Raw genomic sequence first — 27169 nt, forward strand, 5'->3', positions numbered from 1 at the left:
GATTGAAAACACCTGACTCTAATTTCACCTTCAAATTCACTGCTAATCCGAGAGGTTCACATACTTTTGCCACTCACAGATATGTAACATTGGATCATTTTCCAGAGGCCTCGGTCAGTATTTTCAAGACCTCGGTCACGGTATTTCATGATACGGACCTCCTAGCTGGTAAATAATATATATTTCAGTGCTATGAGTTGTATTTAAGCAGGACATGAGAAGCATCATTGACAAATTCTACAAACTCTAGAATAACAGAATCTTTTGTTCTGCTAGGTGGTAAGATAAGAAATGTATTAAATAAAAACAAAGATATATGAATAAAAATACATGAGACACCATTTGGAAAAATCCAAAATTTATTTTATTTATGAAAGATGTATTGTCATTCCTTACAATAGTCTACTAACCCCATACGTACTTTGTTGCATGCAAACTTATAAATCTGATTAATGGAATGTGTACATACAAGGAATGTGTATTAACATAGAAATATTTAGATTTACAGTTCTACTTCCTATATTGATTTTTTTGTTTGCAGTAAAATGTTTTGAAATTATTGCATCATTGAAAAACCCAAAGACAGAATTGCTTTGTACTAGATGGCAAAGAATGCAAGCCCTACACCGACTATGATTAGTAGATGCAAAAATGAATAATAAAAGAGATTATGATTGTAATAAAATTTAACAAACACAAAACAACTTTTTAAAGACATGTTTTGGCATATCCTATGCCATCTTTAGTTTCCTGAGGAATCCTATGCTTTATCTTAATTTTTTAATTGGTGTTGTAGTTGGTTGATTGGTTCATGGTGTATATATTGCCATGTGATGTAAGACTAGTCATTCCTTATTAAACTGAAGACAGCATGAGGTATGCTGAAACATGTCTTTAAAGAAGTTGTGTTTTTAAAATTTATCTTAATTTTATTGCTATCACAGTCGATAATTTTCAATAAGATCAAAAACATATTTCTTATTTTTCCTGCACACTACAAGCATCTGATACGACCTAATTCCATCACACAGATTAGAGCAGCGGAGTGAAACTCAGGGGTAACAGGCCACAATACACTTAGTCCGATGTCAAATGAGCCAGATTGAATATATTTCACTTACAAAACAAATGGACAATTCATTACTATTACCATATTCACATCCAAATTGCGGTTTTACCATGCAGTGTCTTGCATAAATATTCACCCCCTTGAACTTTTCCACATTTTGTAGTGTTACAAACTGGAACTGGAAAGGATTTAATTGGGATTATATTGGACGAATATGTGGATTTAATGAGGAAATGGACTCTGATATGATGATATGTAAAATTGGTAGCTTGTTATTGGAAAATTACTGATCAATTTATTGGTCTATTTTGCTCTTGAGTCGAAAAACAGATACAAGCTTTGTTAATATCTTGCAATTTGGTTTTGCTTCACAAGGCATATTGAGAATATTTTAGATTTATTTTCTGTGCCTGTTTTACACTTCTGGACTGGAGGACGGCAACATTACTGAATTTTCCAAACTTACATGATCAGACAGATATATGCTTTGACTTCTGTGTTACTGAATGGAACAACGGTCATTCACCCAAGTAGCTACCTTTGCTTTTACACACGTTAAAATAGCTCTTTTTGTAGGTGCTTCTAATGTGGTAGCTGCAGGCTCTGGTTTGAGCAGTGCAGGTAACTCTGTCGCCGGTCCCACAGGTGCTGTCGCCGGTCCCACAGGTGCTGCAGTGGTGGAAAAAAGTACACGTCCCAATGCTAATCCAGCTCCAGCGCCTCCCAAAAAAATGACGAGGTACTTCAGAATAGTGAAATATTTTTCATTGTAATACCGTCTGCGTTCATCTTCATTTGAAGCTTTTTCTCTCTCTTCTTGTTCTCTTCTCTGCTCTTCTTCCTTGCTCCATTTTTCGATGTCACTTTTGTTTTTTTCACTTTCTTTTATCTTTAATTCCATCTCTTTCTCCAGCTTTCTGAGGCTGTTTTCTGCATTCTTTAGAGATTCCTGCAGCAACTGCAGCTCTCCTCCATAAGGTTTTTCATGGTTTTTGTGAATTTCTGCTGTTAAATGGTCGATTTCTTCCTGCATTTGACGCCTGCGTCTTTCTATCTCCTGCTTCTCTATCTCCAAGGTTTTCATGATATCAGCCTTGCGACGTTCAGCCATCTGTTTTACTTCCTGCTTGACCTTCTGAATTGATGCATTTAGTTTTTCTTGCTTTTTCTGTTCCAATATTGCCGGTCCTTTCTCTACAACCTCTGTTTTCTGGTTGGTGAAGTGACCATAGTTGTTGTGTTCCAGCACCTCATCCAGCTTCTTCAGGAGCTGTTCCACCTGGTCCTGGTTCTCCGGGTTCTTGTTGTTGAAAGCCACGAAACGGCCACCGAATCGTTTAATGACATCCTGGATTCCTTGGCCCTGTTCGGATATAAACTGCTCAATTGTCTTTCCTTCCAGGTCGTCTTCATGGGTAAATATGATGATCGTGTGGTCACTGATGTTCTTTTTGAAAGCTTCCTCAATCATATCTAAAGTCTTCTGCTGCTCCTCTGTGAATTGAGCGATTGGTATGATGAGCAGAAATGCATGTGGTCCAGGTGAACACATGGCCAGATATCTTGGCACTTCTTCTGTTACCTTACTTTGCTGGAGGGAGATGTCAAACCAGCCAGGAGTGTCAATCAGCACCAGGCTCCGCCCCTGAACCACTCCAGATTCCTTCTGGCATTGGTTTGTCACTGAGTGCATGCTCGGTTGAGATGGGAAGCATTTTTTACCCAAGATGGTGTTTCCAGTGGCACTTTTACCTGAACCTGTTCTGCCCAGCAGCACCAACCGTAGCTGAGTTCCTGGGGACTGAACGGCTCCATGGAGACTGGTGGAGTCTTGCTTCATCTCTGGATGCTGTTTGGACAGAAAGGCGACCTTATATTTCAGTAATACTAACAGAATATTGTAGGATATCTCTAAATTAGCAATTTAAACTGCATATGAAGTGATTTTTTTCAAACATACAACTGCAAAGTTTAAGGCAACAGTCATAAAAACTGATGTTTTTACGACGCAAAGAATTTTCATGGGTTTACAAAAATATTGTCTGTTTTTAAGTCGCAGCCAAAACGCATCATACAGCACTGCTAAGACGTCACGCTGATTGCAAAATTACTATCACATTTCACTACGGCAGACAGTAAACCCAAACAAAGAGGAGGTCGATATTGTGTCATCAGAGCGCCAAATAATGTGAGTTATATGAACATAAATTTTACCCCGGTACATGGATGCATCAGTTCCCATCCAATCCAGCTCTGAGACAAAACCGGGTCATGTTTGTGCAGCGGCATCTACCGGACTTTCATGAACTTCTGAGCAAATATACTGTGCTATGTTCAGCACATTTTGAAGACGGCTGTTATGAAAGAAGGTATTCTGCCTTAATGGTTGGTGAAAATAAACTACACACCATCCTGTGAAAAGAGTCCATACCAACCAGAGACTCTGTCATGATAAAGCCATCAGAAATCACCAGTGAACACCAAAAAAAAAAAACAAGTTTATATCCTAAAATGTTATATTTTCTGTCAGTAGCAATCAAACAATCTGTTTCACATGATTTTATTATTCTTATTGTCCTTTCTATGGACCAAATTTGTAGCAAGTAAGAATATTAAGACCTATTCTTGTCGAGATGGAATAATAAATAAACAGTCAGGCTAGCCTATTTATTATTCATTATGCAACAAAACTAGGTCGTGCTTCATAAAGAGCCTCATTAATACTACTAAAGGTAAAATGGAAACGAAAGCCTAGGTTTCATGTTAGTTTCATAAAACTGCCCAATTACTAAGAGAATTTTCGTCTTCATGCTGTGTGATGCATTTTATTCGCTCGATAGAACTGTCAAAAGCCATATTTCCAACAGTATCAACCACTTCTCGAGAGCAGCCAAATTCCAAAGTCCTCACAAGATTGGAAGCATCACAATGTTCACACTTGCACCTATATATAGTAAAAAATTATATTCATAACATTTTCAGCAAACAGTTGAATGAAAAAGGTATCGCTCTGTCATATCACCACACTAGAGATCAGACTGTCAGTCATACAAATGCCGCTGCACACGACATACAATTTATGTTTTGCTTTTCCTGTCCTTCAAATAATTTGTTTATCCAAATAATGTAGTTTAAAACTAACCAAGCCTCAACTGCTCCTGTTCCTTCATAATATACTTCTAATACCGTTTGACTAAGACCATCAATATCAGCTTGTTCATCCATATTGTTGTCTTGGTCTTGCTCTTTGTGAGTGGTTCATCTTTATATGGTGCATACTGGCTGTGAAAAACATCGTAGTCTGCTTCTGCTTCATTTGAACTAAATCATCATAAAACATCAACTACATTCAGTATAAAATTCTGGGTGGTATTTTTTGTCCCGGTGTAGATATATAGTAGGAACACGGAACAGATACTCTAATATGTGGGAAATCCCATTTCTCGGATAATCTCCTCAGCTATGGCGCTGTATAGCCCTCAAGCATAACTATGTCATCACTTGTTTACCGCAATGCATTGTGGGGGATAACCGGGGTCGGTAGTTGAGCAATATGACGGATGTCAGATTAATTTTACATGAGAGTGACGTGAGAGGAGCGGTTTTGCCGTGCTCTGTCGTGGAAGAGAATGAAATTGGTGATTTAAGCAGGTGGATAAAATGTCGAGGGTTTATAGCAGGAAAATCGGAATCCAAATCAAGCTTGCTGAGAAGGTAAGAGTCTAGACCGAGTCTACCATACTGTACAACGACATCAAATCTCAGAATGTCTTATTTCTGAGGACGTATATTGGATCATGAAGCAATCTGAGACTTAAGTCTAAAATTGTTTCTTTTAATCTTCACTCATTCCTTACTATTTTCTAAGAAGCTTGTTCTAATGGAATCTTAGCCTTGTACTTAATCTTGATCCAGCACAATGAAAGTTACAGATGCAGTTCGGGAAACTGTTATGAAAAATCAACTGTTGACTTAAGTCTAAGATTGCTTCATGATCCCGGGCCCAGATGAACAGTATCTAAACATTTTTAAATGAGTTAGTTAAATAAAACTTGATATCAGGAAACATTATGAAAAAATAAACCAGAAACCCGCTGATCTGCCATGTCATGTTCAGTAAAAGTGCATTTTCTTCAATAAATGCCGCTAGTGAGGTACACTGAACATTATACATACCCGAAAGAGAACCCTTGGTGGTTTGGGAGTTTTATCAGTCCGACAGGCTCGTTCAGCTGCCGAGTGCTTCAGTATGTTGAGAGGCAAAACGCGTCTTTGTTTTACAGGCTTTGGAATATCACTAGTTTCGGACGATGAACTATCGATTGTTATAATCTTCTATAACCGAAGGACGTTCCGCAGACCATGGAACTATTTCTGAGTCACAATTTAAGTATGTCTTTTTCCCCACCAGAGAAATGTAAGTTACAAACACTTGTCTATTTCTTTCTTCTCTTCTTCTCGACTGGCAGCTGATAAAAGCTCAAATGAGGTGTTCTCTTTGTGGAGATACAGTAAGGCACACAGCAATTCACTTCAGGCGTGGTTAAAACCGGTTAGACAGAACAGTGCAGTGTTTAACAAAGGCGAAAGTAAACAATATGGCGGAGCTGACCCCAGGTATCGCCCATAATGCACTGAGGTAAACAAGCGATGATGTACTTATCGGTTAGGGTCATTGGTAGCTATTGAAAACTTGGTACGCCATTTTCTTAGCTACCAGAAAGAGAGGGTTTGTATAAGTGAATACATCACTTTCAGATATAACCATAATCTACAGAAATTTATAGAAATCTAAACATTTATTATATTGTGTCCGAATATAAACGCAAAAGTCGGCAATCTTTTATTATGAGGTTGGCGGAACGCCTTAGGCCATCGAGAACTGGTTCTGCCAGGATAAGCAAAGCTCTGTGAAAAACACGCACTTAGCAACCAACATGACATCATCAATCTACATTCTGCAGTAAAACTCCGCCCAGTCCTCTGGACATATTTTTTTTAAGATACAGCTGGGGTTATTGACTAAAATTTAATTGGGGTTTCTTTTGTTTTAACAGTTTTTCCACGTACAAGTGTTTTATTTGCTGATTTCCGAGTACATGTAAAAAAAAAAAAAAAATATATATATATATATATATATATATATATATATATATATATATATATATACACACATACACAGTGGGGCAAAAAAGTATTTAGTCGGTCACCAATTGTGCAAGTTCTCCCGCTTAAAAAGATGAGAGAGGCCTGTAATTTTCATCATAGGTACACTTCAACTATGAGAGACAAAATGAGAAAAAAAATCCAGAAAATCACATTGTCTGATTTTTAAAGAATTTATTTGCAAATTATGGTGGAAAATAAGTATTTGGTCAATAACAAAAGTTCATCTCAATACTTTGTTATATACCCTTTGTTAGCAATGACAGAGGTCAAACGTTTTCTGTAAGTCTTCACAAGGTTTTCACACACTGTTGCTGGTATTTTGGCCCATTCCTCCATGCAGATCTCCTCTAGAGCAGTGATGTTTTGGGGCTGTCGCTGGGCAACACGGACTTTCAACTCCCTCCAAAGATTTTCTATGGGGTTGAGATCTGGAGACTGGCTAGGCCACTCCAGGACCTTGAAATGCTTCTTACGAAGCCACTCCTTCGTTGCCCGGGCGGTGTGTTTGGGATCATTGTCATGCTGAAAGACCCAGCCACGTTTCATCTTCAATGCCCTTGCTGATGGAAGGAGGTTTTCACTCAAAATCTCACGATACATGGCCCCATTCATTCTTTCCTTTACACGGATCAGTCGTCCTGGTCCCTTTGCAGAAAAACAGCCCCAAAGCATGATGTTTCCACCCCCATGCTTCACAGTAGGTATGGTGTTCTTTGGATGCAGCTCAGCATTCTTTCTCCTCCAAACACGACAAGTTGAGTTTTTATCAAAAAGTTCTATTTTGGTTTCATCTGACCATATGAGATTCTCCCAATCCTCTTCTGGATCATCCAGGTGCTCTCTAGCAAACTTCAGACGGGCCTGAACATGTACTGGCTTAAGCAGGGGGACACGTCTGGCACTGCAGGATTTGAGTCCCTGGCGGTGTAGTGTGTTACTGATGGTAGCCTTTGTTACTTTGGTCCCAGCTCTCTGCAGGTCATTCACTAGGTCCCCCCGTGTGGTTCTGGGATTTTTGCTCACCGTTCTTGTGATCATTTTGACCCCACGGGGTGAGATCTTGCGTGGAGCCCCAGATCGAGGTAGATTATCAGTGGTCTTGTATGTCTTCCATTTTCTAATAATTGCTCCCACAGTTGATTTCTTCACACCAAGCTGCTTACCTATTGCAGATTCAGTCTTCCCAGCCTGGTGCAGGTCTACAATTTTGTTTCTGGTGTCCTTTGACAGCTCTTTGGTCTTGGCCATAGTGGAGTTTGGAGTGTGACTGTTTGAGGTTGTGGACAGGTGTCTTTTATACTGATAATGAGTTCAAACAGGTGCCATTAATACAGGTAACGAGTGGAGGACAGAGGAGCCTCTTAAAGAAGAAGTTACAGGTCTGTGAGAGCCAGAAATCTTGCTTGTTTGTAGGTGACCAAATACTCATTTTACCGAGGAATTTACCAATTAATTCATTAAAAATCCTACAATGTGATTTCCTGGATTCTTCCCCCCATTCTGTCTCTCATAGTTGAAGTGTACCTATGATGAAAATTACAGGCCTCTCTCATCTTTTTAAGTGGGAGAACTTGCACAATTGGTGGCTGACTAAATACTTTTTTGCCCCACTGTATATAAATATACAGTATATATATATATATATATATATATATATATATATATATATATATATATATATATATAACTTCATATGCATTTTACCTGATTCAACAAACATAATTCTTACAGAGCTAACAATGAAACAATGAGAAAGAAACAACAACAACAGGAAAAGTACTCACTTTTTTCAATCACAGACAAAACCTTTCCTCAGAAAATGGAATTTTGGTCGCTCTCTCTCTCTCTCTCTCTCTCTCTTATACTTTGCCTTCTTCTCAATTTCATTCCTTAGCTAAATAATAATGATACTGCAATGTGTAAAGCCATTGGGGCCAAAAGGAGAGCACTGGTACAGCACACCTGCTCAGCTCAACTCTGCAGAGCTTCCAGGGGCCTCTGGCAGTCCCCAGACCCCCAGCCTGACTAGGTTGACGCCCTCCATTTCCCACTTTCCTGGATCCGCCCCTGCTTACTGTCCTTTCTGTGGACCTTTGTAGCAAGTAAGAATATTAAGACCTATTCTTGTAGAGATTGTATAATAAATAAATATTCAGGCTAGCGGGCGGCACGGTGGTGTAGTGGTTAGCGCTGTCGCCTCACAGCAAGAAGGTCCGGGTTCGAGCCCCGCGGCCGGCAAGGTCCTTTCTGTGCGGAGTTTGCATGTTCTCCCCGTGGGTTTCCTCCGGGTGCTCCGGTTTCCCCCACAGTCCAAAGACATGCAGGTTAGGTTAACTGGTGACTCTAAATTGACCATAGGTGTGAATGTGAGTGTGAATGGTTGTCTGTGTCTATGTGTCAGCCCTGTGATGACCTGGCGACTTGTCCAGGGTGTACCCCGCCTTTCGCCCGTAGTCAGCTGGGATAGGCTCCAGCTCGCATGCGACCCTGTAGAACAGGATAAAGCGCTAGAGATAATGAGATGAGATGAGATGAGATTCAGGCTAGCCTATTTATTATTCATTATACAACAAAACTAGGTAGTGCTTCGTAAAGAGCCTCATCAATACCACTAAAGGTAAAACGAAAACAAAAGCCTAGGTTTCATGTTAGTTTCATAAAACTGCCCAATTACTCAGAGCAATGTAGTCTTCATGCTGTGTGATGCATTTTAATCGCTTGATAGAACTGTCAAAAGCCATATTTCCAACAGCATCAACCACTTCTCGACAACTGCCAAGTTCCAATGTCCTCACAAGATGGGAATCATCACAATGTTCACATTTGCACCTACAGTGGTGCTTGAAAGTTTGTGAACCCTTTAGAATTTTCTATATTTCTGCATAAATATGACCTCAAACATCATCAGATTTTCACACAAGTCCTAAAAGTAGATAAAGAGAACCCAGTTAAACAAATGAGGCAAAAATATTATACTTGGTCATTTATTTATTGAGGAAAATGATCCAATATTACATATCTGTGAGTGGCAAAAGTATGTGAACCTTTGCTTTCAGTATCTGGTGTGACCCCCTTGTGCAGCAATAACTGCAACTAAACGTTTGCAGTAACTGTTGATCAGTCCTGCACACCGGCTTGGAGGAATTTTAGCCCATTCCTCCGTACAGAACAGCTTCAACTCTGGGATGTTGGTGGGTTTCCTCACATGAACTGCTCGCTTCAGGTCCTTCCACAACATTTTGATTGGATTAAGGTCAGGACTTTGACTTGGCCATTCCAAAACATTAGCTTCATTCTTATTTAACCATTCTTTGGTAGAACGACTTGTGCGCTTAGGGTCGTTGTCTTACTGCATGACCCACCTTCTCTTGAGATTCAGTTCATGGACAGATGTCCTGACATTTTCCTTTAGAATTCACTGGTCTAATTCAGAATTCATTGTTCCATCAATGATGGTAAGCTGTCCTGGCCCAGATGCAGCAAAACAGGCCCAAACCATGATACTACCACCACAATGTTTCACAGACAGGATAAGGTTCTTATGCTGGAATGCAGTGTTTTCCTTTCTCCAGACATAACGCTTCTCATTTAAACTAAAAAGTTCTATTTTGGTTTCATCCATCCACAAAACATTTTTCCAATAGCCTTCTGGCTTGTCCACGTGATCTTTAGCAAACTGCAGACGAGCAGCAATGTTCTTTTTGGAGAGCAGTGGCTTTCTCCTTGCAACCCTGCCATGCACACCATTGTTGTTCAGTGTTTTCCTGATGGTGGACTCATGAACATTAGCATTAGCCAATGTGAGAGAGGCCTTCAATTGCTTAGAAGTTACCCTGGGGTCCTTTGTGACCTCGCCGACTATTACATGCCTTGCTCTTGGAGTGATCTTTGTTGGTCGACCACTCCTGGGGAGGGTAACAATGGTCTTGAATTTCCTCCATTTGTACACAATCTGTCTGACTATTGAGGTATTTCACCTGACGTCACAGGGTCACGTGACACCCCGGTGTCTACCATTTTGAACGTCAAGCTACATACTAACGCTGCAGACAGAGAGGGAGAACCAGCTTGAAAAAAAAACGTGTTACAGACACCTAGAATAGATTAATTTGTCAGCAGTGAAACAAGGCAGTGTTAATTTGTCTAGGGTTGCATGTAGCAGACATGAGACATAAAACGCAATAACAGAGGCTAGAAAGAAACGGGACACAGAAATAAATAAACAGGGCTCCATACCAAGGCTGGGTACAGTGTTTGTGATTAAAGACAGATCCAATTTAACACGAATCACAGCTTACTTTCTTGTTAAAATGTGCAAAGGTCTCCACCATCTCATACCGCCTTGCACTGAAGGACTTAAGCGTGCCATCCAAAATGGCTGCGTCACGTGACTTGGTCACGTGGGTGAAATACCTCAATTGATTGGTGGAGTCCAAACTCTTTAGAGATGGTTTTGTAACCTTTTCCAGCCTGATGAGCATCAACAACACTTTTTCTGAGGTCCTCAGAAATCTCCTTTGTTTGTGCCATGATACACTTCCACAAACATGTGCTGTGAAGATCAGACTTTGATAGATCCCTGTTCTTTAAATAAAACAGGGTGCCCACTCACACCTGATTGTCATCCCATTGATTGATAACACCTGACTCTAATTTCACCTTCAAATTAACTGCTAATCCTAGAGGTTCACATACTTTTGCTACTCACAGATATGTAACACTGGATCATTTTCCTCAGTAAATAAATGACCAAGTATAATATTTTAGTCTCATTTGTTTAACTGGGTTCTCTTTATCTACTTTTAGGACTTGTGTGAAAATCTGATGATGTTTTAGGTCCTATTTATGCAGAAATATAGAAAATTCTAAAGGGTTCATAAACTTTCAAGCACCACTGTATATATAGTAAAATCAATACTAAAGCTGGTATTACCAGGCAATGCAAGCAACCATCCCGTCAGGAAAACCTGTATCTCCCATCTGATAGACGCTGAGCTTGCAGAGAATTATGTGGCCCAACTCAGCGGGCACAAAAAGCTGAAAAGTCTAGATGCCTATAAATCTGCTTCTGCTGGTCATCAAAGGAACATGTCAAAGGTGCTCTCCAGATCAAACACACAACAAAGTCTACTGGTTCAGTCCTCTGCAAGTGTTAACTATTGTCAAGAATCTGCAAGTACTACAGCTTCTGGTTTGTTTTCTGGTGCCAACATTGGGAAGTTTGAAGGATGCACGTTCCATTTCAATTTCGCTGGTCCTAGCACAAGCGATACTTCTTCTAGCTGTGCAACCAAGAGAAGGTGCTTCAACTTTCTTGACTCTGATTCAGATTAATAAAAAACATTTTCCTTTCTTCCAGGTGAACAGTGATTTCTTTGAAAAGATGGTTATGCTCACATTTTTGGCATGTTTTGTCGCCTAGATCAGGGAAGTGATCTAGATCAAGTTTTCTTTTCGGAAAATTCCGAGCTCCTGTAGCTTGTCAAACAGGTTTCTGATATATATCTATATATCTATATCTATATATACTGTGTGTGTGTGTGTGTGTGTGTATATATATATATATATATATATATATATATATATATATATATATATATATATATATATATTTAAAAATAAATATAAATATATATTGTTTACTATGATGAAAGCGCCTGGTTTTGTGTGGCCTAGATCAAGTTTTTTTATTTTTGGAAAATTCCGAGCTGACATAGCTTGTCAAACAGGTTTTTGACAAGCTTGTAGCAGGTTTGTTCTAAATCAGTGGCGGCTGGTAGTCTTTCAAACAGGGGAGGCTGGTTGATTACGATATTTCCAGATTTTAAAAGAAAAAAGAAAAAACACATCAATTTTGCCCATACTCTTGCCTCTGATCTGGCTGATTGTTGGCAGGGTCACAAACTGTGAAATAACAGGTTCTTTTGGCCCATTAGCCTACTGTCCAATATACATGATGGTGGTGTTGGGGGGTATATTTTAACATTTTATATTTTAAAATTGTGGCATGTTGTTTAAAAATTGATCATTATTGAAAGGAGCTCTTTGTCAGGAACCTCAGCAGTAACAGCAGAGTGTTCTGGAATAGGCACAAGCACTGACCTTGGGGAGCCAAACATAGAGCTGGGTGCCACACATTTCATTCAATGACACTTTCCCTATATTTTACTTATTTTGACTGAGAAATGTTTTATTGACAATTTTGATAACCCTTCACTTTTAATCCAGGTCTGTAGTGTGAAATGTTCTCGGCTGTGTTTTTGTTTAAAAATGTTTTCCAAATTGTAGCTGTGTTTAATTCATATCCAGAAAAATATATATTCCAATATAATATACTCAGCATAAACATTTTAAATAGATTCTATATTTTTGGTCCATCCATGACATATTACTAAAGTAGCCTATTTACTGTTGTTGATATGGGTCACTTGCTGTTAGCCAATTCACTTTCTCGTACCAGGAGAGCTGAAAGGAACGAGTATTATTCCCTACCTTTTTCACCAAGTCAATTTGAGGCATTGGTCTACCCTGCTCTTTAATTTTAATTTTTTTCCTCGAAAGGAAGACTGGCAAATGGCTTCGCCAAAATTAAATCAGCAATGCTTGGCATCTGTGCGCAGCTTTCTTGCTAGCTGACTAGCCCCCTCAAGTTCAAGTTCAGTCACTCAAATAAACGACATTTCTGGAACTAAGATAGCAAAGTTGACAACACTATATTTACACTTTATTTACAATGAAAATATATACAAACTAAAAAAGCTGGTAGAAACCGTATGTAATGAATGAAATCGAAATGTAAGCTGATCTCTTACAATACGCCACAGCACTTGCGAATCCACATGGGACTGAACTGAAATTCACCGCTGCCTGTCTATATTTGAAACGAGCTGTCAATCAAAGAAAATATCCGGCTGCTTTCACCAATCACTAGTTTCCTCGCGGAAAGCTTTGCCATGTCCCTCCCACTGTGAGGCTGGGCATCCGTGGGCGGGCATTTTCGCAGTATTTGTCCAATAACCGTCTTGCATTTTGAGATTGAAAAGCGCATAGCTGCCAAATGCCATTGAAGTCCACTGAGGCCGGGCTGCATCGCGCTGTCACGAGGGGGAAAAACTCACGCACACATTAGGCAAACTGGGGAAAGTTATAACGAAATGATTTCGCACTGTAGTTGGGTTGAGCACATATATTTCTATGATTCTGGATCTGAAATAGCAATGTTATAAGGTCGGCTATAACATAAGCCTAGCGCAATTCATCCTACACGATGTTCGTCATTTTTAGAGGAGGCTGAGCCTCCCTCGTTGTCTTAGAGCAATCACCCGTGTTGTAAATATGGTTTCCCTTTCGGGTGCTTTCATTTTCTGTTAAAATTTGTGAAAGAAAAATACAAATATATTATTTACCAGCTTAAGGTTGGTCCGTATCGTGAAATACCGTGACCTCGGCCTTGAAAATACTGACCTCGGCCCAGAGGCCTCGGTCAGTATTTTCAAGACCTTGGTCACCGTATTTCACGATACAGACCTCCCAGCTGGTAAATAATATACGTGTTTAAGCAGGAAATGAGAAGCATCATTGACAAATTCTACAAACTCTAGAATAACAGAATCTTTTTTTTTTCTGCTAGGTGGTAAGATAAGAAATGTATTAAATCAAAACAAAGATATATGAATAAAAATACATGAGACACTATTTGGAAAAATCCAAAATTTATTGTATTTATGAAAGATGTATTGTAATTCCTTACAATAGTCTATTAACCCCATACGTAGTTTGTTGCATGCAAACTTATAAATCTGATTAATGGAATGTGCACATACAAGGAATGTGTATTAACATAGAAATATTTAGAATTACAGTTCTACTTACGATATTGATTTTTTTGTTTGCAGTAAAATGCTTTGAAATTATTGCATCATTGAAAAGCCCAAAGACAGAATTGCTTTGTATTAGATGGCAAAGAATGCAAGCCCTACACCGACTATGATTAGTAGATGCAAAAATGAATAATAAAAGAGATTATGATTGTAATAAAATTTAACAAACACAAAACTTTTTAAAGACATGTTTCGGCATATCCTATGCCATCTTCAGTTTCCTGAGGAATCCTATGCTTTATCTTAATTTTTTAATTGGTGTTGTAGTTGGTTGATTGGTTCATGGTGTATATATTGTCATGTGATGTAAGACTAGTCATTCCTTATTAAACTGAAGACGGCATGAGATATGCTGAAACATGTCTTTAAAAAAGTTGTTTTGTGTTTTTAAAATTTCTCTTAATTTTATTGCTATCAGTCAATATATTCAATAAGATCAATAACATATTTCTTATTTTTCCTGCACACTACAAGCATCTGATACGACCTGATTCCATCACACAGATTAGAGCAGCGGTGTGAAACTCAGAGGTAACAGGCCACGATACACTTAGTCCGATGTCAAATGAGCCAGATTGAATATATTTCACTTACAAAACAAATGAACAATTCATTACTATTATCATATTCACATCCAAATTGCAGTTTTACCATGCAGTGTCTTGCATAAATATTCACCCCCTTGAACTTTTCCGCATTTTGTAGTGTTACAAACTGGAAGTGGAATGGATTTAATTGGGATTATATTGGATGAATATGTGGATTTAATGAGGAAATGGACTCCGATGTGATGATATGTAAAACTGGTAGCTTGTTATTGGAAAATTACTGATCAATTTATTGGTCTATTTTGCTCTCAAGTCGAAAAACAGATACAAGCTTTGTTAATATCTTGCAATTTGGTTTTGCTTCACAAGGCAGTAGTTACTGAGAATATTTTAGATTTATTTTCTGTGCCTATTTTACACTTCTGGACTGGAGGATGGCAACATTACTGAATTTTCCGAACTTACATGATCATACAGATATATGCTTTGACTTCTGTGTTACTGAATGGAACAACGGTCATTCACCCATGGAGCTACCTTTGCTGTTGCACGCATTAAAATAGTTATTTTTGTAGGTGCTTCTAACGTGGTAGCTGCAAGCTCTGGTTCAAGCAGTGCAGGTGTGGCAGTGGGGGCGTGGTCAAGCGTCAGTCTGTGACCGGAGGGCAGAGTCAGGGAAGGTAAGTGGCAGAATCACTACACCTGATGTGAATTAACCTGTGTTTGTGTGTCTTCCCATCAACCACGCCCTATATAAGGAGAGAGAGGGCAGAGGAAGGGAGCTCTCTCCCGCACCAGATGACTTGTGTGTGTGTGTATGTGTGTGGCTGGGAGAGTATATGTTCGTACTGAAAAGTGCAAATACAGTAAAAAAGAGTTTTTGGAACTCAGTTCTGGCCTGCCGTCCTTCTGTGCTCCACCCACCCGCTCTGACATCTACAGTGGTGCTGAAACCCTGGACTGAGCACAGAAGAGAACAGCCCCATGGAGTCCTCCCCCTTCGCAGACCTGATCCACGCCCTCACCATGGCCCAACAGAGCCAGCACCAGGCGCTGCTCGCCCTCCGAAAGGAGCAAGAACAACGGCTCGAGGCCCTGGTGCTGGCGCAACAGGAAGCTCGTCAGGCGTTCCGGCACCTCCTTGCGTCGGCAGGGTCCACCATCTCCACCGCTGTGGGCCCACTCCACCTCACCCCAACGAAGATGGGCCCGCACGACGACCCCGAGGCCTTCCTCACGCTATTTGAACAAGCAGCAGAAGCCTTGGGGTGGCCAGTGGAACAGCACGCGGCGCGCCTCCTCCCCCTGCTAACGGGCGAGGCGCAGCTGGCCGCGCTACAGCTCCCCGCCGACAGCCGGCTGGCCTACGCAGACCTGCGCCGGGCCGTCCTCCAGCGTGTGGGGCGCACCCCAGAACAACATCGTCAGCGCTTCTGCGCTCTGCGCCTAGAGGAGGTCGGCCGCCCATTTGCGTTTGGCCAGCACCTCCAGGACGCCTGCAGGGGTTGGCTGAGGGCTGACAACCACGACGCCGAGGGAATCGTCGACCTGGTGGCACTGGAGCAGTTCATCGCGCAACTTCCCAAAGGAATGGCGGAGTGGGTCCAGTGCCATCGCCCGGCGTCGCTGGATCAGACCATCGAGTTGGCGGAGGATCATTTAGCGGCTGTTCCCGCGGCAGGATCACAGATCCCCTTTTTGCTTCTCTCCTCTCTCTCTCTCCCCCTCCCCTTCTGTGTCTCCTCCTCGCCCTGTTTCCCCACCGCGGGGGCCGGCTCCCTCACAGCCGGTCCGCCGCACCGGCGGTGTCCTCCTGTTTCCCACTTACGTGTCTGTCTCTCCTCCCCCTTAGGTGAGTGAGCCCCAGAGTACCGGTGCAGAGAGAAAGCCCGGGCCGGTTTGCTGGCGCTGCGGGGAGCTGGGCCACCTCCAACAGCAGTGCTCAGTGATGGAAGTGGGCGCGGTGGTTTGGATCCCCGATGCGCCAGGAGCCGCCCTCGATCGGGCCGGAGTGTATCGCATACCGGTGAGTATCCAAGGGGATACATATCAGGCTTTGGTGGACTCTGGCTGTAATCCGACCTCAATCCACTGAAGCCTGGTGCAAGACGAGGTATTGGGGGGAGCACAGGGGGTGAAGGTGTTGTGTGTGCACGGGGATGTTCACAGCTACCCTTTAGTGTCGGTCCACATTTTTTTCAGAGGGGAAAAATTTAGAGTAAAGGTGGCGGTTAATCCTCGCCTTACCCACTCGATAATTTTGGGGACTGATTGGCCGGGATTCGGGGAATTAATGAGTCATTTCGTAAAGAGTGGGTCCTGCCGTATTTCAGCAAGGGGAGGTCCCGGTGTCGCATTGGTGGGAGCAGCTGTCACAGAGCCGTCTATGTCATCTCCGTGTCAGAGTGAGGAGCCGCTGGCTCCTCCTCCCTCTCTCAGGGAATCCCTCGTGGATTTCCTGTTAGAGCAGTCGCGAGACGAGACTCTGCAGCATGCGTTTGACCAAGTGAGAGTAATCGATGGTCAAACGCTCCAGCCAAACGCCACCCTGTCCTTCCCCTATTTTTCTATTATGAGGGATAGATTATACCGAGTGACGCAGGACACTCAAACTAAAGAACAAATCACGCAGCTCTTGATTCCAAAAAGCTGCCGGGAATGGGTATTCCAGGCGGCTCACTTTAATCCCATGGCTGGAAACTTAGGGCAGGATAAAACACTAGCCCGAATAATGGCCCGGTTCTATTGGCCAGGGATTCGTGGCGATGTCCGTAGGTGGTGTACGGCGTGCCGCGAATGCCAGTTAGTAAATCCAGCGGCCATTCCAAAAGCGCCTTTGCGCCCTCTACCATTAATTGAAACCCCGTTCGAAAGAATGGGGATGGATCTCGTCGGACCATTAGATCGGTCAACACGAGGGTACCGCTTTATATTAGTTCTGGTGGACTATGCAACGCGATACCCGGAAGCAGTGCTTCTTCGCAATATATCAGCACGCAGTATTGCGGAAGCATTCTTCCACGTTATCTCCCGAGTTGGAATCCCAAAAGAGATTCTGACTGATCAAGGCACCTTGTTTATGTCATGAACACTGAATGAACTTTATGGGTTATTAGGTATTAAGCCGATCCGCACCAGCATTTATCACCTACAAACGGACGGTTTAGTCGAACGATTCAATTGCAACCTCAAAAATATAATTAAGAAATTCTTAAGTGAGGACGCACGTAATTGGGATAAATGGCTCGAACCCTTGTTGTTTGCAGTGCGAGAGGTCCCACAAGCCTCCACGGGGTTCTCCCCGTTCGAATTGTTATATGGGCGTAAGCCACGCGGCATTTTAGACGTGCTGCAAGAAAATTGGGAGGAGGGACCTTCACCAAGTAAAAATGAAATTCAATACATTATTGACCTGCATGCAAAACTCCACACACTCACGCACCTAACCCAGGAGAATTTGCGGCAGGCCTAAGAACAGCAAACCCGCCTGTACGACAAGGGTACGCACCTTAGGGAGTTCACACCAGGAGATAAAGTACTTGTACTGTTGCCCACATCGAGCTCCAAATTAATCGCCAAGTGGCAAGGACCCTTTGAGGTCACACGGCGAGTCGGGGACGTTGACTACGAGGTGAGGCAAATGGACAGGGGTGGGGCGCTACAGATTTGCCACCTCAATCTACTCAAACTCTGGAACGGGGAGGTCCCCGTGGAGTTGGTGTTGGTGGTTCCGGAGAAGGCAGAGCTGGGGTCGGAGGTTCAAAAGGGAGCATTAGCATCGCGTACCTCTCCGGTCCCCTGTGGAGACCACCTTTCCCCGACACAACTTGCGGAGGTTGCCCACTTGCAGACCGAATTTTTGGATGTGTTCTCGCCCCTGCCCGGCTGCACCAACCTCATAGAGCACCACATTGAGACACCCCAGGGGTGGTAGTGCGTAGCCGCCCTTACAGGCTACCCGAACACAAGGAAAAAGTGGTTCGGGAAGAACTCGAGGCCATGCTCGAAATGGGCATCATCGAGGAGTCCCACAGCGACTGGAGCAGCCCGGTGGTCTTGGTACCCAAGGCCGACGGGTCGGTCTGGTTCTGTGTAGACTATAGAAAAGTCAACGCGGTGTCTAAATTCGATGCGTACCCAATGCCTCGTATTGATGAGTTGCTCGATCGACTAGGCACGGCTCACTTTTACTCGACACTGGATTTGACAAAGGGTTATTGGCAGATCCCCTTGACTCCATTATCCTGAGAAAAAATGGCCTTTTCCACACCGTTCGGCTTACACCAGTTTGTCACACTTCCTTTTGGGCTGTTTGGGGCGCCCGCTACGTTTCAGCGGCTGATGGATAGGGTCCTCCGCCCCCACGCCACCTATGCTGCTGCATACCTTGACGACATCATTATTTATAGTAATGACTGGCCGCGGCACCTACAACACCTGAGGGCCGTCCTTAGGTTGCTGAGGCGGGCGGGTCTGACAGCCAACCCGAAGAAGTTTGCGATTGGGCGAGTGGAAGTATGGTATCTGGGCTTCCACTTGAGCAATGGGCAGGTGCGTCCCCAAATTAACAAGATTGCAGCGATTGCGGCCTGCCCGAAGCCCAAGACCAAAAAGGGGGTGAGACAGTTCCTGGGGCTGGCTGGCTATTATCGTAGGCTTATGCCTAATTATTTGGATGTCACCAGCCCGCTGACTGATCTCACTAAAAAGGGGGCACCAGATCCGGTCCAGTGGACGGAGCAATGCCAGCGGGCTTTTTCTGAGGTAAAGGCTGCACTGTGTGGGGGGCCACTGTTACACTCCCCTGACTTTTCTCTCCCTTTTATATTGCAGACAGACGCGTCGGACAGAGGGCTGGGGGCTGTTTTGTCCCAGGAGGTGGAGGGGGAGGATCGCCCAGTGCTGTACATAAGTCGAAAGCTGTCAGTGCGTGAGGGGCGCTACAGCACCATAGAGAGGGAGTGCCTGGCCATCAAGTGGGCGGTCCTCGCCCTCCGGTACTACCTGCTGGGACGCCCTTTCACCCTCTGTTCGGACCACGCGCCCCTCCAGTGGCTCCACTGCATGAAGGATGCCAATGCGCAGATCACCCATTGGTATCTGGCACTCCAACCCTTTAACTTCAAGGTGGTCCACAGGCCGGGGGCCTGGGCTCTACACTAACTTTTTTTTTCAGGAGCACACGTGCTCCTAAGTTAAAAATTTTAGGAGCACAGGGAAAAAAAATGGGGGCACAAGCACAAGTAGGTTTTCATTTTAAAGGTTTATTGCACCGCAAACCTTAGACACAACACATAAAATGCAAAATTCAATTGAGAATGAATGAATGAACGAATGAATGAATGAACAAACAAATGAATAACGAACAACTGAATGAATGAACAAACAGTAGCTAAACAGAGAGCAGAGCTCAGCAGAGCTAACATCATCATCAAGGACAGCTCCCACCCTGGCTCTGAGTTCTTTGACTTGCTGCCCTCAGGCAGGTGTTACAGGTGCATCAAAGCAAGGACCAACAGACTCAAAAACAGTTTTTTCCCACAGGCCATAACCACCTTGAACAATTAGCCTTTTTCACATTACGTCACTTGCAGGGGAACTCATATCCGTTTTCAGCCTTTTGAATGGAAGAAGAGGTATACGGCGGCAACATATGTTAACAAAACTGTGTCATTCACAGATAAGATTGATAATAATATTGCGCATTGTTGTTTATCATTACGTATTGTTGGCGACCATTCCAGTCACCTATCTGCCTTGTTTTGGAAAGGGGTCAATTCACACAAATGCCCAGAACCTCCCCAGTGACACCTCTTTAATTTGCCTTATTTTTATTTTCTTAGTGCCTTATGATGTCAAATGAAAGAATCCAAAATTTTAGCTTCCTAGCTCGAACGTTTTTTGAGTTATGGCCCTTCAAAGTTTGGGTGCCACGCCCACTTTTGGGGTCTGGGAATTGCGCACGTAATTTGCAAGCATTTTTGGAGGCCCATATCTTTTGTTCTAAGGGGGATATAGACCTGTAAATTGCTATATCTATGTATTATGGCCCTGTCTATCAGATTCTGCACCTAAAAATAGCACAGGTTTACTATCTTTAGAGATATTAACCCCTTAAAAGCAGATTTTTTTAATGACAATTTTTTTGACATTTTGGGGGTCCATATCTTGGAAAGTTTTTATGTTGATGGGGTTTCAACTGATTTAACATCATATTTGTGAACAATACTATGTACTTAGAGAGTTTCAGGGCACTCAGAGATTTGGTGGGGGTACAGGAGGGTCCCAAATATGGCTTCGGGACAAAAATACCATTTGGTATGCCCTACTTCAGGCCATTAGTTGGCCATGTGGGCACATGATGGCTGGAATGAACCTTTAACCCTATCAACAGACACCTTTTATCAAACTTTTAAGCCAATTTGATTATCCAACCCCTTCAATATAAACTAAGCATTTGTATATGGTACTATTTTTGTATATGGTCATGAGCTTTGGGTAATGACTGAAAGAACAAGATCGCGGATACAAGCGGCCGAAATGAGTTTCCTTCGCAGGGTGGCTGGGCGCTCCCTTAGAGATAGGGTGAGAACTCGGGAGGAGCTTGGAGTAGAGCCGGTGCTCCTCCACATCGAGAGGAATCAGCTGAGGTGGCTCTGGCATCTTTTTCGGATGCCTCCTGGACGCCTCCCTGGGGAGGTGTTCCAAGCATGTCCCCCCGGGGGGAGGCCCCGGGGAAGACCCAGGACATGCTGGAGGGACTATGGCCGAATCCCATTTCACCCCTTGGACGTACCCCTTAGCCCTTCCCCTCCATTTTGCGCGTTCACGTGAAGGGGTAGGGGTGTCCCAATCCCAGTTAACGCGGAGGGGTAGGGGAAGGGGTAGGGCTTCTGTACCCCTCCAAACGGAGATTTTCCTGGAGCAGACTCCGAACGAAGGGGTTTGAGTGATTTCCCACAATGCCATGCGGATTTCAGCGAGATTTCATGCGGATTTCAGAAAGATGGCGGTTCCCGCGGCGAAAGATTGTCATAAATGTATTTTCTCCATTATTTACGTGTTTTAAGTTGTTATCCAGAGGAAACACGCCGCTTGATTCGCTTTCGAGCTGAGAATGAGCAGCGATTTCTGAAATCCAAGCTGCTGCTAAAAAGCTTTGGGAGTGAGTATTGTTTTCGGTTGCTTGACTGCGTACGTTTTGTTCTGTTATTCTCGCTTTTATTGTTTACATGAGTGTTCTGACACCTCATTCTGTCGGATGTGGTGCACGAAGCGCCAAAGATATCCCATTCAGTGGTGTTAGTTAACAAATCACACCCTGCCAGCAGAGAGCTCTGCCTCTGGCTCTGACTGTAGCGGCTGGTCGCAGCCAATGACGCGTCGCGTTTTGCTAACGTAAACGCTGACGGAGGTACGCGATGACGTATGCGATCGTTGAAGGGCTATCCCAATACGTAAGGGTTGAATTTCAAGCCCTATCCCTTGTAGCTCAGTTTCAAGGGGAAGGGCCAAGGGGAAGGCGGAGGGGAAGGCGGAGGGGTAGGGGTAGAAATTAGAATTGGGATTGGGCCTATGTCTCTCGGCTGGCCTGGGAACGCCTCGGTGTTCTTCCCGAGGAGCTGGCCGAGGTGTCTGGGGAAAGGGAAGTTTGGGCTTCCCTGCTTAGACTGCTGCCTCCGTGACCCGGTCCCGGATAAAGCGGAAGAAGATGAGACGAGACTATTTTTGCATATTTTCTGAAAAATCCTAAGTCCGGAAAGTAGGTCAACTGTTGTTTTGACTATTCATGTTTAAGGTAGTAAAAGCATACCCATATAGTGATTTTAATCTATGGGAAGATTATTTATACCCAATACCCCATTAGTTATATTGACAATTACAAGGGATAAACCCTTTCCCGGCTGTTTCACGATGCTGTTTTTTTTTTTTACATTTGACACCTTTCCCTGTATCCAACCAAACTCTGACCACTATACACTTAATAGTTAAAGTGGTAGTTCGGGATTTTTGACATGAATCTGTATGGCATCCCCATCAATAGTGTCGTGCAAACACACTGACTTACCCCTGACAGCATCCTGTGAGTCCAGTTCTTGTCCAGTTTTGGTCCAGACGAAAGTAGTCCGGCAAGTTTGTTGGGGTCACGAAAGTAAAACATTTTTCGTCTCAAAACAGTATGTGTTCAAAAGAGTGATATATTTGCATCATAAAACCGTTGCCAAATAAAAAGTCAGACCTTGAAATCGCTTGGCACTATTTTCTCTCCCTTCTTATCACTGCGCACTGCCACCAGGTGACAGCGAAACGCAGACCCACTAAGCTGGTGGGAGACCAAGGCTGCACTCTATCCACGGTTTACACACGTGATGGCACGGAGGATGTGTATAGTGGCAGCATCTGTCCCCCCAGAGAGGATCTTTTCAAAAGCAGGACAGATTATAACTGAGAGGAGAAATAGAATCAGAATTAACTAGTTAATTGCAGCAATTAAAGGAATAGGTAGGAAAAGGAAGGCGCAAAGACACCGCGCAGCGCCTGAAAACGGGTTTTCAGGCGCTGCGCACCCGTTTTCAGGTGCTGCGCGGTGTCTTTGCCTGTGCTGTGGCTGAAAATAGTTCCAGATATAAATCGGTCTAGTAAATCGCTTCGTGTTAATTTGCATTGATATGTGTACTCGATGTGAATGTACAAGTCATGAGAAATAATTATAAAAAATCTTGAGTTATTTAATTCACTTTTGCAACGACAATGCTAGCTGGACACGCCGGATTACAGCGACTACGCTAAGCTAAGCTAACCGGGGCATTTATAGATCAGGACAATGGCTGGGTCGGCTACAAAATGCTTTGGCTCACTCATCCAACTCTAGGGACTGCAGGGACTGACTCAATTTCATCTGGGGGTGGCGTATTCCTTTAAATCAAAAATAAAATCTCAGGAGCCGTTTGGGAGCCGAAAGAGCCGGGTCCTTATAGTAAGAAGAGCCAAAAGAGCCGGCTCCCGAAAAAGAGCCGAAATTCCCATCACTAAAACAATGAATGAAACAGCCGTGGCTGTCACCTGGCGGCAGCGCGCAGTGATAAGAAGGGAGAGAAAATAGTGCCAAGCGATTTCGAGGTCTGACTTTTTATTTGGCAATGGTTTTGTGATGCAAATATATCACTCTTTTGAACACATACTGTTTTGAGACGAAAAACGTTTTACTTTCGTGACCCCAACAAACTTGCCGGACTACTTTCGTCTGGACCAAAACTGGACAAGAACTGGACTCACAGGATGCTGTCAGGGGTAAGTCAGTGTGTTTGCACGACACTATTGATGGGGATGCCATACAGATTCATGTCAAAAATCCCGAACTATCCTTTTAAGTGCATCTTTCAAACAGGAAAGGGAAAGATGCAAACAAGGGGATGATCCCAAGAAAAACATCCTGGTTGCTTTACTACATTTGTTCTGACATCCGATTTAGAAGTTAAACCTAGACTCATCAGGGTTTTAGTTCAAGAAAAGGGGAAGGGGCCCCTAGCCACTCATGTGGGGAAAATTAGCATATCAATTAGTAAAAAGGGGAAATTGTGAGAGTGATGCAGTGCGCGTAGCAGTCGCTATTGCAGGAGCTGCACTGAACTGTGTGAATGTGTTACTTGCCCTGATGCTACAAGCCTGTGTCTCTCTGAGAGCGAGCAGCCCCTCCCTCCTGTGTGTGTGTGAGAGAGCGAGCAGCCCCTCCCTCCTGTGTGTGTGTGTGAGAGCGAGCAGCCCCTCCCTCCTGTGTGTGTGTGTGTGAGCGAGCAGCCCCTCCCTCCTGTGTGTGTGTGTGTGTGTGTGTGTGTGTGTGTGTGTGAGAGCGAGCAGCCCCTCCCCCCTGTGTGTGTGTGAGAGAGCGAGCAGCTCCTCCCTCCTGTGTGTGTGTGAGAGAGCGAGCAGCTCCTCCCTCCTGTGTGTGTGTGAGAGAGCGAGCAGCTCCTCCCTCCTGTGTGTGTGTGTGAGAGCGAGCAGCCCCTCCCTCCTGTGTGTGTGTGTGTGAGCGAGCAGCCCCTCCCTCCTGTGTGTGTGTGTGTGTGTGTGTGTGTGTGAGAGCGAGCAGCCCCTCCCTCCTGTGTGTGTGTGAGAGAGCGAGCAGCTCCTCCCTCCTGTGTGTGTGAGAGAGCGAGCAGCTCCTCCCTCCTGTGTGTGTGTGAGAGAGCGAGCAGCTCCTCCCTCCTGTGTGTGTGTGTGAGAGCGAGCAGCCCCTCCCTCCTGTGTGTGTGTGTGTGAGCGAGCAGCCCCTCCCTCCTGTGTGTGTGTGTGAGAGCGAGCAGCCCCTCCCTCCTGTGTGTGTGTGAGAGAGCGAGCAGCTCCTCCCTCCTGTGTGTGTGTGAGAGAGCGAGCAGCTCCTCCCTCCTGTGTGTGTGTGAGAGAGCGAGCAGCTCCTCCCTCCTGTGTGTGTGTGAGAGAGCAAGCAGCTCCTCCCTCCTGTGTGTGTGTGTGTGTGTGTGTGAGAGCGAGCATCCCCTCCCTCCTGTGTGTGTGTGTGTGTGTGTGTGTGTGTGTGTGTGTGTGTGTGTGTGAGAGCGAGCATCCCCTCCCTCCTGTGTGTGTGTATGTGTGTGTGTGTGAGAGAGAGAGCGAGCAGCCCCTCCCTCCTGTGTGTGTGTGTGAGAGCGAGCAGCCCCTCCCTCCTGTGTGTGTGAGAGCGAGCAGCCCCTCCCTCCTGTGTATGTGTGTGTGTGAGAGCGAGCAGCCCCTCCCTCCTGTGTGTGTGTATGTGTGTGTGTGAGAGCGAGCATCCCCTCCCCCACCCGCGTGCTGCGAGCAGAGACACAGAGAGAAAGTGCAGGATTTTCTCAGAGCGCTCCCTCCAAACAACGGGGATTTACACGAAAACGAAAGGAGATATTCCGGCCCCATGAGGACAGTTGAGGGTTATACCTGTTAAAACTGTTAATATTATAGTCAGGCTGTCTGTTGTTGCCCAAATGAGGATGGGTTCCCTTTTGAGTCTGGTTCCTCTCGAGGTTTCTTCCTCATGTCGTCTGAGGGAGTTTTTCCTTGCCACCGTCGCCACAGGCTTGCTCATTGGGGATAGATTAGGGATAAAATTAGCTCATGTTTTAAGTCGTTCAAATTCTGTAAAGCTGCTTTGCGACAATGTTTATTGTTAAAAGCGCTGTACAAATAAACTTGATTTGATTTGATTTGATATTCAGAAAATTCTTTCACATTGAGCACTACAAGGCTCTCATGAACACATTGATGTAATTTTCTTGTCTCTAGTGTAAAAAATATTAGGTAGGCTATCCAGCGCTGGATTTACATACTTTGCAGTTTAACATTTGATACATTTTAGAATGTTAAACTCAGCGCGTCTGTGCTCAGTACTTTCCTAAACTGTCGGCCGCAAGAAGCCCTCGCACGAATGCGCGTTTTTTTTTTCATCGTTAGCATGCCGAAAAATTTGCTCGCAAATGCGAGTGAAATGTGCGCACTGTAGATCCCTGCCGGGGGCACAGATGGTCGTGGCGGACTTCCTCTCCCGTCGGGGGGGGTTCAGCTGCGGGCCGGATTTCACCCTGGATTTGACTCCTGTGTCTTTCTATCTCCTGCTTCTCTACCTCCAAGGTTTTCATGATGTCAGCCTTGCGACGTTCAGCCATCTGTTTTACTTCCTGTTTGGCCTTCTGAATTGATGCATTTAGTTTTTTTTGCTTTTTCTGTTCCAATATTTCCAGTGCTTTCTCTACAAACTTTTTCTGGTTGGTGAAGTGACCATAGTTGTTGTGTTCCAGCATCTCATCCAGCTTCTTCAGGAGCCGTTCCACCTGGTCCCGGTTCTCCAGGTTCTTGTTGCTGAAAGCCAAGAAACGGCCACTGAATCGTTTAACGACATCCTGGATTCTTTGGCCCTGTTCGGATATAAACTGCTCAATTGTCTTTCCTTTCAGCTCATCTTTATGGGTAAATATGATGATTGTGTGGTCACTGATGTTCTCCTCAAAAACTGCCTCAATCATATCTAAAGTCTTCTGCTGCTCCTCTGTGAAGCGAGCGATTGGTATGATGAGCAGAAAGGCATGTGGTCCAGGTGAACACATGGTCAGATACCTTGGCACTTCTTCTGTTACCTTACTTTGCTGGAGGGAGGTGTCAAACCAGCCAGGAGTGTCAATCAGCACCAGGCTCCGCCCCTGAACCACTCCAGATTCCTTCTGGCATTGGTTTGTCACGGAGTCCATGCTCAGTTGAGATGTGAAGCATTTTTTACCCAAGATGGTGTTTCCAGTGGCACTTTTACCTGAACCTGTTCTGCCCAGCAGCACCAACCGTAGCTGATTTATTGGGGACTGAATGGCTCCATGGAGACTGGTGGAGTTTCGCCTCATCTCTGGATGCTGTTTGGACAGAAAGGCGACCTTATATTTCAGTAACACCAACAGAATAGTGTAGGATATTTATGTATAAATCTATTAGTCTCCATATCTCTCCGTTAGCCATTTAAATTGGTACGCCATTTTCTTAGC

At 44.0% G+C, this 27169-nt stretch overlaps 1 protein-coding gene across 1 annotated transcript; it reads right to left on the reverse strand.

The window, feature by feature from the left end:
• Positions 1–397: 397 nt before the first annotated feature.
• Positions 398–27031, reverse strand: LOC132871313 (GTPase IMAP family member 8-like). Its single transcript, XM_060905427.1, has 2 exons — positions 26393–27031; positions 398–2918 (listed from the first exon to the last, which is right to left on the reverse strand). The coding sequence occupies exons 1-2, from the start codon at positions 27029–27031 to the stop codon at positions 1569–1571; spliced, it is 1989 nt and encodes a 662-aa protein (XP_060761410.1). The 3' UTR covers positions 398–1568.
• Between the last annotated feature and the right edge of the window lie 138 nt (positions 27032–27169).

The sequence above is a fragment of the Neoarius graeffei genome, chromosome 23 (assembly GCF_027579695.1).
Source record: "Neoarius graeffei isolate fNeoGra1 chromosome 23, fNeoGra1.pri, whole genome shotgun sequence".
In the NCBI taxonomy this organism is placed as follows: domain Eukaryota; kingdom Metazoa; phylum Chordata; class Actinopteri; order Siluriformes; family Ariidae; genus Neoarius; species Neoarius graeffei.

Excerpts from the sequence above, each read along its gene's own strand:
- LOC132871313 (XM_060905427.1), bottom strand. The coding sequence starts at position 27,031 with ATGAGGCGAAACTCCACCAGTCTCCATGGAGCCATTCAGTCCCCAATA. Across the intron at positions 2,919-26,392 it reads TCACCAACCAGAAAAAGTTT|CATCCAGAGATGAAGCAAGA; the intron begins GTAGAGAAAGCA and ends CTGTCCAAACAG.